Here is a 15,039-nt window from a genome sequence, read left to right as displayed (position 1 = left end):
CCTCAATGCACTGTCTATTGGGCAACTAAGTGGCAAGTGAGGTTTAATGTCGATAAATGTAAAGTTATGCACTTGGGGGCTAAGAATATGCATGCCTCATACATACTAGGAGTGCAACTGGGGGAATCAATGGTGGAGAAGGATCTGTGAGTTTTGGTAAATCATTAACTCAGTAATAGCATGCAATGAAAAGCTGCAGTTTCCAAAGCGAGCAAAGTCTTTGTATTAAGAGAGGTATGGACTCTAGAGAGAGAGAGATATCATTTTACCCCTCTACAAATCATTAGTAAGACCTCATCTTGAATATGCCGTTCAGTTTTGGGCACCAGTTCTCAAAAAGGATATCGGGGTACTGGAGAAAGTGTAGAGAAGGGCAACCAAACTCATTCGAGGCATGGGGGAGCTCAGATATGAGGAATAATTAGAGGAACTGAATCTATTCCACCTTGAGAAGTGTAGATTAAATACTTCAATACCAGGCACTTATACACCTTCCTGCCCAAGCCAATCTTCAGCTTTCAGCACTGTCACAAATTGAATGACAATTGTGCAGTCATGCTACACTGTACCCAAACAAATCTTTTATCATTTTGTTCCCACAAATAGAGCTTTCTTTTGGTGGTATTTGATCACCTCTGCGGTTTTTAGTTTTTGCGCAACAAATAAAAAAAGACAGAAAATTTTGAAAAAACAACATTTTTCTTTGTTAAAATTTTTTGTAAATAATTCTTCTTCAATGACGGCGCTGATATGGCTCTGTCGGAGGCTCTTTACTGAGATTGGTGTAGCGGTGTGTCAGACTGACACACCGCACCACTGATCGCCGCGATGCGCGCCCCCATGGGCATGCAGCGGCTGTTATCCTGCAGGACGTCATATGACGCCCAGTCATAACTGCAATATCCTGATATGGGGGTGTTTCTCTGCAGTAGGGACTGGAGGACTTGTCAGGATAGAAGGAAAAATGGATGGGGCAGAATACAGTCAAATTCTTGAGGAAACTCTGCTGCCATCTGCCAGAAAGTTGTCAATGGGAAGAATGTTTACAAATGGTGAAAGTCAGGGTCACTCAAGATGATAGAATTTATGGAACTAAGCAGCTGCTATATAAAAATATAACATTTAAAAATTTAAAAAAAGTTCCAAGAGAGTAGGTTCTTTCTAGCTTAAACAGCGCTCAAAAACAAAAACCCAACTAAGTTTGTAAATAAAAAATAAAAGAACGTTTGAGCAAAAAAAAAAAAAAATTTATTAAAAATTGTGACAGTCCTAGTGTTGGGTAATTTCTCATATTAGAAGTTCATATCACTGAAGAGATGTTCCACTGTTACCACACCATGTGAATCCACTCCCTATAGGAATTGCACTTACCAAAGTCCTAAAAAACAATCGCCTTAATGGATAAATCCAGATTTAAGCTCAGCAACTACAGGACATCAGCATGGGGATTCAGTAACGATCAAACTGACAGATGAATGACATCCTGATCCTGAACCATCCTGACTGAACACACCCGCAATCCTCTTAATCACTCATCATTTAGGAGGAAAGGAATCCACATAGTGTGATACTGTAAAACTTTTATTGTCCCAAATAACACCCGACCCTTAAGATATTGCACTTACACAAAGTTCAACATAAAACAGCATTCAGGTAACTCATACAGCAATGGTCATAGCAGTTCCGATAATCTCACCCCCTCAGAAAAGAGCAGATCATTCATGGTGGTTCCTGGGAGAGACTCAGAACAAATCCCAAATTTGAGATTCTGACTAGGCCAGACTTAAAGTGGATGTAAACCCAGTATAAACTAATGGCACAATATTATTCTGTGCATATATAAATGGCTCCTGTATGTACCTTTACCTTTCCTCTGTAATCCCCTTCAGTTGTAAGAGCCCCGCAAAACTCTGGAATCGGTGGGCGGGTTTCTTTGCCGGAACTCTTGGGTGTAGTCATGACATCACAAGACTCTCTGCCCACCTAGAAGAATGGTCGCTCATTCCTATAGACACACTCCTAAACTTTGTGGAAAGCCTTCCCAGAAGAGTTAAAGCTGTTATAGCTGCAAAGGGTGGGCCAACTCAATATTGCAAAGACCATAAAAACATGTATGGGCGAGTTTGGGGTGGAGGAACTTGACTGGCCTGCACAGAGTCCTGACCTCAACCCGATAGAACACCTTTGGGATGAATTTGAGTGGAAAATGTGAACCAGGACTTCTCGTCTAACACTAGTGCCTGACCTCACAAATGTACTTCTGGAAGAATGGTCGCACATTCCCATAGACACACTCCTAAACCTTGTGCACAACCTTCCCAGAAGAGTTGAAGCCGTTATAGCTGCAACGGGTGGACCATCTTAATATTGAACCCTACGGACTAAAGCCTTGTAGACACGGTCAGATTATTGGACACATTTTTGTTAGTTTTTTGTTTGATACTAGTCTCAAATCGAAACTGAAGAGAGTACTCGCCATCAGAAAAGTTTCTGACGACAGAATTCAACATCAGAAGTGATGTAATGTATTGAGTTGTTTTGTATGTGTTCTTTCATTTCTGAGCATGTCTAGTCTTGCTCTTCAGATTTTATTTTTGTCAGAAAACCGTACTAATGAAAAGAAAATCCGACGCTGTGGTCACATCAGACAAAAACTTTCAAGCCTGTACATCCAGTTTTTGTTTTCCGAAAATTCGTAATCAGCTGTGAAAAGCAGCATACTAACGATCAGAAAATCGGCAGATCATTCATCTGATGAAATTTATATTCAGATTTTCTGACCGTGTGTACAGGCCTTAAGACCCCATGCACACTTTTTGATTTTCTGCATATTTTTGTCTTCAGATTTATCAAAACCATATAATATGAGGTCAAACCTTAAGAGTTTCAATTTGTATGCAGTCAGGCAGGCCCTTGCACTACAAGGTTTTAGTAAATCTGAAGACAAGAATCTGCAGAAAATCTAATGGTGTGTATGGGGCCTAAAGCCTTGTACACACGATCAGATTTTTGGAAGAATTTTCGGGCAGCTTTGCTAGCCTAAAATCGAAAGTGAAGAGGGTACTCACCATCAGAAAATTTTCGAATGACAGAATTCAATGCCAGAAGTGACGTAATGTGTTGAATTGTTTTGTATGTGTTCTTTCATTTCTGAGCATACCTAGTCTTGATCTTCAGATTTTTTTTTTTTGGCAGAAAACTGTACTAATGAAAAGAAAATTGAACGTTGTGGTAACAACAGACAAACATTTTGGAGCCTGCACATCCAGTTTTTGTCTGACGAAAATTCGTAATCGGCTGTCAAAAGCAGCATACTAACGATCAGAAAATTGGAAGATCGTTCATCAGATGAATTTTAACTTCAGATTTTCAGACCTTGTGTACGGGCCTTAAGACCCCATACACACTATTCGATTTTCTGTTAGTATACTGCTTTTGACAGCCGATTACGAATTTTCATCAGACAAAAACTGGATGTGCAGGCTCCAAAATTTTTGTCTGATGTGACCACAACGTCTGATTTTCTCATTAGTATGGGTTTTCTGTCAAAAAAAATCTGAAGAGCAAGACTAGGCGTGCTCAGAAATCAAAGAACACATACAAAACAATTCAACACATTACTTCACTTCTGACGTTGAATTCTGTCGTCCGAAAATTTTCTGATGGTGAGTACCCTCTTCACATTCGATACGAAACTAGCATCCAACAAAAAACTGGCGAAAATTTGTCCAATAATCTGATCGTGTGTACAAGGCTTTAGGCTGGGTTCACACCGCTGCGGCAGCGAGAACCGGATGCGATTCGCACCGCACTGCAGTGCAAATCACATCCGATCTCTGTGCGATGCGAGTTCAGCCATACAGATAGTATGGCTGAATTCGCCATCGCACCCGCCGCAAACTCGCACGGGACCCTTTTTTTGGGCCGCAGCAGAATCGGATCGCATGGGTGTTCACACCATGCGATCCGATTCCTGTCCGAGTTTGCAGATCGCACTGCAATATGCGAACTGATCTGGGGGTGTCATTAACATTTCACTGACACTTCCAGCAGTCCGCATAGGGCAGTGTGAACTGCCGGCGGGAGGCATGCGATGCGGGAAAACGCCGCAGATTCACGGCGTTCCCGCATCGCTCCGGTGTGAACCCAGCCTTAGACACAGTGCTTAGAATATCCTCAAAGGTGCATAGGATCTTGATTGCACTTGTCATCACACAAAATGGGAGAGGACAAGGCAGATAAACCCCAAGTATAGGTAATATGGCCAGAAAACTAAAATGCAATACAAATAAAAACATTGCCTATGTATTGCATTCCCATTACCACTTAAAGGAGATTTAAAGGCAGAAGTTTTTTTTATCTGAAAGCATTCTATGCATTCAGATAAAAAAAAATTTTGTGTGTAGCAGCCACCTCAGCACTCCCCTAATTACTTACCTGAGCCCTATCTCTCTCTAGCAATGTCCACAAATATCTAAGCCGTCTGGGACACTCCTCCTAATTGGCTGAGACATAGAAGCGGTATCATTGGCTCCCGTGTCTGTCAATCGAAGTCAGTCAGCCAATCAGGGGGGAGAGGGTGTGGGGCTGGGTGGGGGCTCCATGTCTAAATGGACACACAAAGCTGTGACTTGTCTCCAGTGCCCCCATAGGAAGCTGCTGACTGTGGGGGCACTCGATAGGAGGGAGGGGCCAGAAGCAAAACCAGCGGCACAGAGTAAGTAAGTATAACATGTTTATTATTTAAAAAAAAACAACAACAAAAAACGAGACTTTCCAATCACTTTAATGGGAACAAAAACATATCCAAGTACTCATTTATAGTGATACTGTGGCCCCACACACCCAAAAGGCATATACCCAGCATATGAAGGATGTAAGGAAATAGACAAGGAACCTCATCCTACAAACCATTTTCTTTGAGATTGAAATATGTACTATTAGAACTCAAAATTGTAGGTTTTTAGTACAACCTAATATTATAACTTACCAAAATAGCAGCTGAAAAAATAATAAAGAAACTATAATAGGTGTATAGACAAAACCACAATGTTCTAACCTCAGGTATGACTGCTTTGATAAGATTGTGTTTTATTCAGTATAAGCTGAACAGGAGAGAACAAACATCGATACTGGAATTTAACTGAAAAAAAACAGTATAATTGTGCTCAGAAATCTAGCAAAAGTTCTAACAGATGGAAGTTTTTACACTTTGTTTATTGTGTTTCTTAAACTAATTCTATTGAACACCATGCTCCCTAATACCAGGACATTCATTTTTTCCTTATGTTTTTCTGCAGTAATTTAATCCATTTCACTTTCATCATTACACGGATATTCTTTGCAGTGAATACTGTTAGATACAATCGACCTTTACCAGCAACGAACAAAGCCTGTATACGCATATTTTTCACCATATCGATCGGCTTTTCTTAAACAAGCTGATGCTGTATGTTTAGTTCTTTTTATTTTAGACTGTCTAATAAATTGTAGGAGATTTAGTTTTTAAAAAATGTTATAGATTTCTAAATTAAATACACGCATTACCTAGCCTTCCATTTCATTTTCAGGAAAGAAAAGAAGGAATGTAACAGCTGATAGGACCAAAAAAACAGTAGAAAGTGGCACAGAAGAGAGGCAACAGCATCCCATTAAATCAAGGGATGATGGAGATGAAGGAGTTATGAAGAAGAGTAAGGTTGCAGTGAAAACAGAGGTAAGATGTTTCTATAACATTTTTTGTTTTATTTTTATTTTTTAAACTGGCAAATTTCTGAATTAGTGATACCTCTGCATCTATGCGCGACATCCGAATCCCTACACAATTGGTAAATGTTTCAGCCATATACTGCAAAGGTTCAACAGAGCAACTAGTGGTAATATTTCCAATTGTTTTGCATATATTGTACATTACATACTATACTGCCCTCTTCCCTGGCATGCAGGCGAATAGACTGGCAGTCTAGCATGAACTCTCTTATCCACCTTTTCCTCACTTGATAATTTCCCTGCATTTCCATCTGCTGACTGCTAACTATGCAGAGGGGGAGATTAATGGCCCATACACTCTAAGCCCTTGTACACACGGTCGGAGATTCCGACAACCAAATCCGTCGGAGTTATTCCAACGGATTAATTCCGGAAGAGGTCCGGAAGTGATGTTGCATACACACGGTCGGACCAAGTTGTCGGAAAATCCGATTGTACATAACGTGATGACGTTATTTCGTTACGACGGGACTACGTTCAGGCTAGTAGCCAATAGCTTTGGTCTAGGAATTTGATCTGAGCATGCGTGGCACTTTGTCCGTCGGAGTAGGCTACACATGATCGGAGTATGTCCGATCGGAGCATTTTGTCGGAAAATTTTACCGGCAAGTTGGAAAAGTTGGTCCGTCGAATATTCCGACGTAAACAGTCCGATGCAGACCACACACAGTTGGAATATCCGACAAAACGTTCTGATAGGAAAGATTCCGATGGAATCTCCGACCGAGGGCTAAGAAAATCAGGCGACCATTTTAGGCCGAGGAATGATCGTACGTTTTTCTGATAGTGTGTACACAGCTTTCAACAGCCGATTCTGACATTCCGAACAAAATTTTGAAAGGGACAAACGCCAAATTTTTTTTCATCTGGGAACAGAACGAACCATTTTTTGTTTTAATGTGTACCATTTCCGTATGATTTTCATACGAGAAATAGCAGATACGAAAGACTGTGCATGATCAGAAACGACAGCAAAAAAAAGCTTTTTTCATACGAGAATTTTCATACATTATTTTTATCCTCCGTTCCGACTTGCTGTGAAACATCGGGGAAAACCGGTCGATCATTCATCTGATTTTCTCATAGAGTGTACAGAACATTACTAAAACTGGTGCAGCTGTGCTTAGTAGCCAATCAGCTCCCACTTTCAGCTTGTTCAGTTAAGCTTTGACAATAAAACCTGATTGGTTACTATATACAGTGGCCGCAGATTCTTTGTGTACCAGTTTTAGTAAAAATCCCCAAGAGGATTGCACATCTAATATAGTGTAATCAAGAAAGGACCCTACACCAACAAGTGTAGCAAAACAATAATAAATAAATGTGTGGATACCCCTTTAAGCCCTTGTACACACGGTTGAAGAATCCGTCGGAATGTGTCCTATCGGACCGTGTTGTCAGATAATCCGACTGTGTGTGGTATGCATCGGACTGATTCCATCGGAATATCCGTCGGACCCAATTTTCCAACTTGTTGGAAATATTTCCCGACCAACTGGGCCGATCGGACATACTCCGATCATGTGTAGAGAATTTTGATCGGACCAATTGCCACGCATGCTCAGATCAAATTCCTACATCAAAGCTATTGGCTACTAGCCTGAATGTAGTCCCATCGTAACGAAATTACGTCATCACGTTCTGAAAGATCGGATTTTTCAACAACTTTGTCCGACCGTGTGTATGCAACAGTTTCGGACAAGACCCAACGGACAAAATCCGACGGATTTGGTTGTCGAAATCTCCGACCGTGTGTACAGGGGCTAAGAAGTATGTGTACATCTACTAAAACCAAAATACATTAAACTAAAAAGGTGGCGCTACACAAAAACTACTCCTGCAACAAGTGTTAGATTATATTGTGTACAATATAAATATGTTATGAGAGTTCATATAATTAAAAATATTAGAAAACCAGTATCCTCTCTTTTCAATGTGCTGTAGTTCACAATTCTTCCAGATGAAAAATCACTTGGTGTAAAATGGCTCACTCACCGGAAGGAGTTGACCTTTATTTCAAATGCCACTTGTCTCTTTCCGAGAGCAGGAGCAACACAAAGAAAATAAACGTAGTGTAGTAGATTAAAATTCATCAAATGTGCACCTGAAATAATGCACTCACATCTAGACTGTGTCTACATGTAAACCCAAGCGCCAATCATGACAGGTCCTCTTCACGCTGACCCCCTTGGTGTAAAGTGCTCAATCACCTGAAATATTACACCTTTAACCAAAGGTCCCAGAAAACTGTCCTCTCCTTTTGTAATAAGATGTCTGTCAGTCACCTTCCCATCTCATACCATTAAACCAGCCAAAAAACAGCCCACAGCAGAAAGCCTCATAGTGTAGTATTTATTTAAATAACTTTAAAAAATTCCTTAAAAAAAAAAAATCACGCTCACATTTTTAAGGTATTTCTATGGTAGCAATAAAATCTGCCTGTGTATGGTGTGCAAGAGGAGGCACCACCACTCCTCTCTTACCAGAATCAGTGTGCTCTCCAATTACCAGAAATGGCGTGACCTCATAGGAAACTGAAATTCATGATCATGGACTCCACCTCAACATGTTTCGCCAGTCGGCATCATCAGGAAGCTCCCTATCTCCCATATCTAATTTGCATACTTTGTATCTAGGAAAGATGATGTTGATACATAAACTTATTTATATAATCTCTAGTTCTTTCCTTCTTTTCTTTTGTTTGTGTTTCTTTACATTCTTTTTTTGTCATCTGTTTCTTTTATTTGTTTTTATTCTTCTGCTTTCTGCTTCTATTTGCTAGAATGAAAGAGCACAATTGATTAGGTTTTCACATTAGGTTTATTCCTGATGGTTCCTGAGCCCGACAGTGCTACATGATGTACTATGAATTCTATATACATATTGCAGCTCGTTCTAGGAAAAGGCTAATATTTTCATTCTGCTGTTACTATCTTGATAAACTTAACCCTGCAGCCATTATTAACCTATACAGCCTTACAGGAATGTGTGTGAACTTTCCTTTTAATATCTAATATAATTTCTCCTGCACTGTGGATTTTTATTGAACATTCATATGTCCATCAGGCACAGCAAAACTCAGATAAAGAAAAACAAAGTGATGCTTCTATTATTAAGAGTGGAATGTGTATTGAGATAAAACATTATTGTTATATAATCACTGTGTTTATTTCTGTGATGATATGTGTTTGTTAGATCTGTAATGCCCTGTACACACGCCTGATTTTCTCATTGGAATAAACTCTGAAGGACTAGAAAAAGGGACTAGAAAAAGGAAATTCAATAGCCAGTAGCCAATAGCTTCTGTCTCCTACTTGCTTTAGAGAATGTGTTTTTGGTCCGTCGGAACAGCATACAGATGAGCGGTTTTCCCGATAGGAATTGGTTCCGTCAGAAATATTTAGAACATGTTCTATTTCTAGGTCCGTCAGAATTTTTCAGGAAAAAAAAGTCAGATAAGGCATACACTTGATCAAAATATACAATGAAAAGCTTCCGTCTGACTTCTTCCGTCGGTCATTCCGCTTGTGTGTACGCGGCATAACTCATGTAAACATGCTTAGACCTGTTGCACACGGGAGTAAAAAAATGCTAAGATTTTACTGGTTTGAAATGAGAATCATGGTTGTCTATGGGACATTGCGCACAACTGAGTAAAGATAAGTAATACAGCATTGAATACAGAGCAATAAAGTTTAAGCAAGTATAAGGCCTCTTGCACACTGCAGCTTGAAAAAGCTCAGTACAGTGTTTTTTTTTTTGTTTTTTTTTACTGATCTAAAATGCAGCCCATTGTTTACAGTGTGCCTGTACATGGTATACAGGTATTCTTGAGTAAAAAATAAATAAATAGAAAAATCTGCATGCTGGGTTAGTATTTTGCAATATATAATAGTATTTTGCATATATAATATAAATATAAATTAAAAATCTAAATAAAAAAAAAAATAAATAAAATATAAATAAATTAAAAATATAAATAAATAAAAAATATAAATAAATATAATATAAATATAAATATAATAAATATAAATATATATATAAGCATAAATATAAATAAATATCAATACATTTTCCCTAGGAATGTTTTGTGCACATGAATGCATGGCTGTGGAGCAGGATCAGGGAAAGTCTCCCACCAAACTCTCCATTGAGCCTTGGTTCACACTGACTGCGGGAATGAAATTGTGCAAATTCAGCTGAACTAGCACAATTTTTAATTCCCGCATGTCAGTTCCGATTTCAGACACATCTGTGTGAGTTTCTGCACAAATGTCAATGGAAATCGCACCCCAAAATTGCCAAAAGTAGTACAGAAACTACTTTTGGAAATCCATGTGGCACCACAAATGCGGGATCGCACCGGTTTGGATGGTGCCAGTGCCGGCATTTGCCACCCATTTGGCATGTGATTTGACATGTCAAATCACATGCAAATTGCACCAAAAATAGGAATGATAAGTGCCCAGTTGCACTAGTTTGAAAAGTCCTTCTTATCTTCCCCTATTGACAGATACATGGTCAGTTATTGGAAATTCAGACCTTAAAGCAAATCTGTGCTTCGCCCATGCAGGGCAAATCAGTATGTTTTCTTTATTGCCAGCAGCATATAGTTTCTTTACTTTCACACAGCTTCATTTAGCCCACAGTAGTAACGAATATGCCAAGAGCCTCTGGGTAAAGAGGAGCATCTGACCCAGTCTCCTCCTCACTTGTGACAGTGGTAGTGTTTGGAGATTTACCCAGTGACGTCACAGGGAGAGGAGAGAAACGGTTGTAATTATTTTTTTTAATTTGAAGCGACTCTGGTGCTAAAGACTCTCACAACGTGATTAGGTATGGGCTTTGCTGATTGGGGCATGGGCCCCAGGTCCCTGGCTCCATTTATGCCTCTGGCTTTAACCTACTTTTATTTTGAAATTACATCAGTCAAGCATTTTCATGAGTGCTTCATTGTATGGATCCATTTAGCTCAATACTTATTTTGTACAGCTATCACAGAGCTACATAACCATATTGCTTCATTGACTTGTATCATGCCATATGAAAGGGTTAAACTTTATTGCTTCCAGGTTCCCATGTTTAAAGGATAAGTTCACCTTTCCTAACATGTTACTGATGCACAAGTCCCAGCACGCCAACTTTCCCCCCAACCCCCATCATTGCAACAGTGGGCCAAGGATGTTCTCCCTGCACCTGCTGTCATAACTTTACAAAAACTTTACTTGTCTGTATTTGGGGGAACTACAACTATCGGCAGCCATTGCGGCTTATGGCTTGTAGTTCTCAGTGAACTACCACGCTGAAGAGGGCTTTAGATAGTTCATTGAGGCTTCCAATCATTTGGGTAGACGGGTACACTGCAAGTCTGCAGGAACTTGAGATTGTGCCCTGATCTGCTGATCGTGAGTGCAATGCTTTACATGCTTCAAATAAAGAAATAATAAATGCACTTTTTTTAACCAAAAAAACACATGCATTTTTTTTTTTTACAAAAGTGAATTTATCCTTTGATCTTTCAGATATGTGGATATGATGCAATAATTCAAACAGCTCAAAATTAGTATAATAATAAAAGGATTTTACTTGGCTTGGTTTAAACATATATTGCAAATGATAAAATAGGTAAATATAGCATAATTTAAGTCCAGGGGAGCCTGTAATTTCAATTGAAATTCCTGTAAGTGACAGTCCTCTTTTTCCCAGTCACTCTTTCGTCTGCCCTGGGTGAGCTAAACTTAAGGGCCGTACCCACGGGCCGAATATCGGGCGGCATCGGCTGGTTCAAAGAAAGGAACGCAGCTCCAGGTTAGCAATCACTACAATCCGGATGTGCTGGGTGCAAGCCATGGCTCGCCACTAATGATCAATGAGAAGGAAAGGAAGGCTGCACACCAACAGGGAGTCTGCAGTTCGGTCTGCTTTTGTCGAAGGGACATGCCTGAAAAAGGTCTGCTGACCAGTGTATTCTGGCGGAGGGCCGTCCTCTTGTCAGAACACAATAGTTTAGCGGGGGAGATCGCTGTACTACCATCAGATAATTAGTACACCGGCTTCTCCCAAGCTCTTCAGTTTTGTTTTTTTCCTTCAGCCCACTGGCTTAAACAAAAACAAAAAAAAAAACTAATAGTGTTTACTAGGCTTTAGTCTTTGTTTTACACCAATATAATGTATATACCTATCTTATTGTAGGTTGACTAGCTAAAATTTTTTTACACAACATTGTTGAAAACAGAAAGGAATGGGATGACACATGTGGTAAGGTCAGAGCTAACAGAAAAATAGCCATTGCTGTATTTATCGGCATATAACACGCACAGGCGTATAACACACACCTTAATTTTAGGAGGGAAGTTTCAGGAAGAAAAACTTACATTTTAAATAAATAACTTTGAAGCAAAATAAGGGTCGGTGACCATCAATTCAATCTCACTATTGCCCATCTGCAGCCTGATCAATGCCATCTGCAGCCTCACAATTGCCCATCAATGCAGCTTGATTAATGCCCATATGCAGCCTCATCATTACCATGAATGCAGCCTGATCAATGCCCATCTGCAGCCTCACCTCAGATTACTACTGCCTTGTAGGGGACAGGGAAGGGGGGTGGAATGAGCGCCATCATATTACATACAGCGAGAATCTCCTGTTTATTCTGTGGCCTCTTTAATACAAAGTCCTGCCTCCTGGACCGGCGGCTTCTACGATAGACAGAACACTGTTCCAATTCCGGCCCAGGAGACGGGATGTCCTATTACAGAGGCCGCTGAGTAAACAGGAGATTCTCGCGGTATGTAATCTGACGGCGCTCGTCCCGCCCCCTCCCTGTTCCCTCCCAGGCAGCCCAAATTGCAGTATCGGCGTATAACACGTACACACTATTTGCACCCAATTTTCAGGGGAAAAGGTGCGTGTTATACGCCAATAAATACAGTAATTCTTAATGAAGAATAACAGCAATTTTACTATGAATCACACATTTACACTTATCCTTGCAACCTGTAAAGAAAAGCCAGTAAATTGTATTATCTTTACTAAATAAAACTGGCTTTACACATCACTCTAGGACAGAAAGTGTGGAAGGATCACTAGGTGAAAATAAATGAAAGAAAGATAAAAATAAAAAAATAAAATGAATGCAGCCACCACATCTAAAATCTATTTCACTTGAGCAGATAAAAGTGACAACATGCCTGTAGAAACACTCGATGTCGCGCTAGACGCTTGAATCAAGCGTTTCCATTAGTTTCTATGGGAATACAAACGCTCCAAAAACGCCCAAATCAGCCCGATTAGCAACAAAAAAGTAACAAAAAAGGGTCCAGAACTTGTTTGAGCTTCAGGCATTCGGCTTCAGGTGACATGGAGTGGAGATGTGAATCATCTCCATTGAGAATAATGGATTTTTTCCCCTCTGGCGTTTTGTAGCTTCAGGCTTCAAGCTACAAAACGCTCAGGTGTGAATGGGGCCTAAGGACTAATAAAGTGTAATGTATTTGTTCTTTTTGTTTAGATATACATTATATCCTTGCATTTTACACAACTGCACAGGATTGGGTTTTTTTTCTGTGGAGTTTCACTTCAACCCCTTCCCACCGAGTGTTCGCATATACAAGGTATGTGGCCTCGCAGAAGTGGGTCTTCTTCTGTGGGACCGCATATATGTGCTTCTGTATTTGTTCTGGTAGTACGCTCCCAGCAAAGAAACCATTCAGTCTCCAACAGCTCCGGGTTCTTTATTAACAATCGGAAACTGGGAGGACCAGTTCCCGAACACAAGATACTTGTCATAGCCTATGATTTCTTATCACAGTGGTCAGTTACTGTATAGCTCACTCCTGTGATGTTTCTCCTCTTGAATGGAGAAAAGGGTACAATATATGTTTTTTCTGCTTGCTAGAGGAGAAGAAGATTGTAAAAAAGAAAAAATGGTGTGCGAGTTATGTGGGATAAAAATAAAATGTGAAATGCACATTGTTTCTGGGCCCTATTGTGGGTGCAAATAACAGACATACGTAATATCTTAAAGAGTAGGAGAATTGGTTGTTCTTTAGTGGTAGGTTATGATACTAGCGAGAAATTTACAGCTACATTTGTCTTTGATTTCATAAAAAATTAAGGGGTTATCCATTACCATTTACTAAATGAAAGTCCAATTTGACGGTATAATTCAACTGGATACATTAAATAGTTGCAATGATATATACAGTTTTACTAACACCAAAGTCGCAAAACTGGGTTCAGGCATTAAAGTGATATTAACCACTTAAGGACCGGAAGGATTTGCCCTAATGACCAGGCTATTTTTTGTGATGTGGCACTGCATCCCATAAACTGAAAATTGCGCGGGGGCGATGTTTTGTTGTATCCAAACAAAATTGACGTCCTTTTTTTCCACACAAATAGAGCTTTCTTTTGGTGGTATTTGATCACCTCTGTGTTTTTTTTTCTTCACTATAAACAAACAGAGCGACAATTTTGAAAAAAAAAAAAAGAAAACATTTTTTCAAGGGGTTAAATGTGTTCACTGGGTGTGTTCTAACTGTGGGGTTGATGGGCTCACTGGGACATGACAGAGATAACTGTTCCCGATCACTGGGGACTGCCAACCTGCCGCAGTAAATGTACGAGAGCTGGTTGGCAAGTGGTTAATCCTTCAGTTTTTTAAATTAACCACTTAAGCCCTGGACCATTTTGCTGGCCAAAGACCAGACCACTTTTTGCGATTCGGCACTGCATCGCTTTAACTGACAATTGCGCGGTCCTGCGATGTGGCTTCCAAACAAAATTGACGTCCTTTTTTCCCCACAAATAGAGCTTTCTTTTTGTGGTATTTGATCACCCCTGCAGTTTTTATTATTTGCGCTATAAACAAAAAGAGCATACATTTTGAAAAAAAAGGCATTATGTTTTACATTTTGCTATAATAAATATCCCTAAAAACATCTAAAAAAACATTTTTTTTTCCTCAGTTTAGGCCAATACGTATTCTACATATTTTTGGTAAAATATTGCAATAAGCGTTTATTGATTTGGTTTGCGCAAAAGTTATAGCGTTTACAAAAAAGGATAGATTTATGGCATTTTTATTAATAATTTTTGTTTTTTACTAGTAATGGCAGCGATCAGCGATTTTTATCGTGACTGCGACATGGCGGACACATCGGACATTTTTGACACATTTTTGAGACCATTGTCCTATTATACAGCAATCAGTGCTAAACAAATGCACTGATTCCTGTGTAAATGATACTGGCAGTGAAGGGGTTA

At 39.6% G+C, this 15,039-nt stretch overlaps 1 protein-coding gene across 2 annotated transcripts in view; it reads left to right on the top strand.

Annotated features, from left to right (window-relative positions):
- Positions 1-15,039, top strand: part of APLF (aprataxin and PNKP like factor) — a 401,298-nt gene that overhangs the window by 206,684 nt on the left and 179,575 nt on the right. For both annotated transcript variants that reach the window (XM_077485939.1, XM_077485938.1), the window contains exon 6: positions 5,571-5,716. In XM_077485939.1, the coding sequence (XP_077342065.1) occupies positions 5,571-5,716 (146 nt within the window). The remainder of the gene's footprint in view (positions 1-5,570; positions 5,717-15,039) is intronic.

Source organism: Lithobates pipiens, unplaced genomic scaffold, assembly GCF_037356315.1.
Source record: "Lithobates pipiens isolate NorthernLeopardFrog02 unplaced genomic scaffold, aLitPip1_a1.2 Scaffold_18, whole genome shotgun sequence".
NCBI classification, from domain to species: domain Eukaryota; kingdom Metazoa; phylum Chordata; class Amphibia; order Anura; family Ranidae; genus Lithobates; species Lithobates pipiens.
The sequence above is the reverse complement of the archived record's forward strand: the minus strand, read 5'-3'. Positions and strand labels throughout refer to the sequence as shown.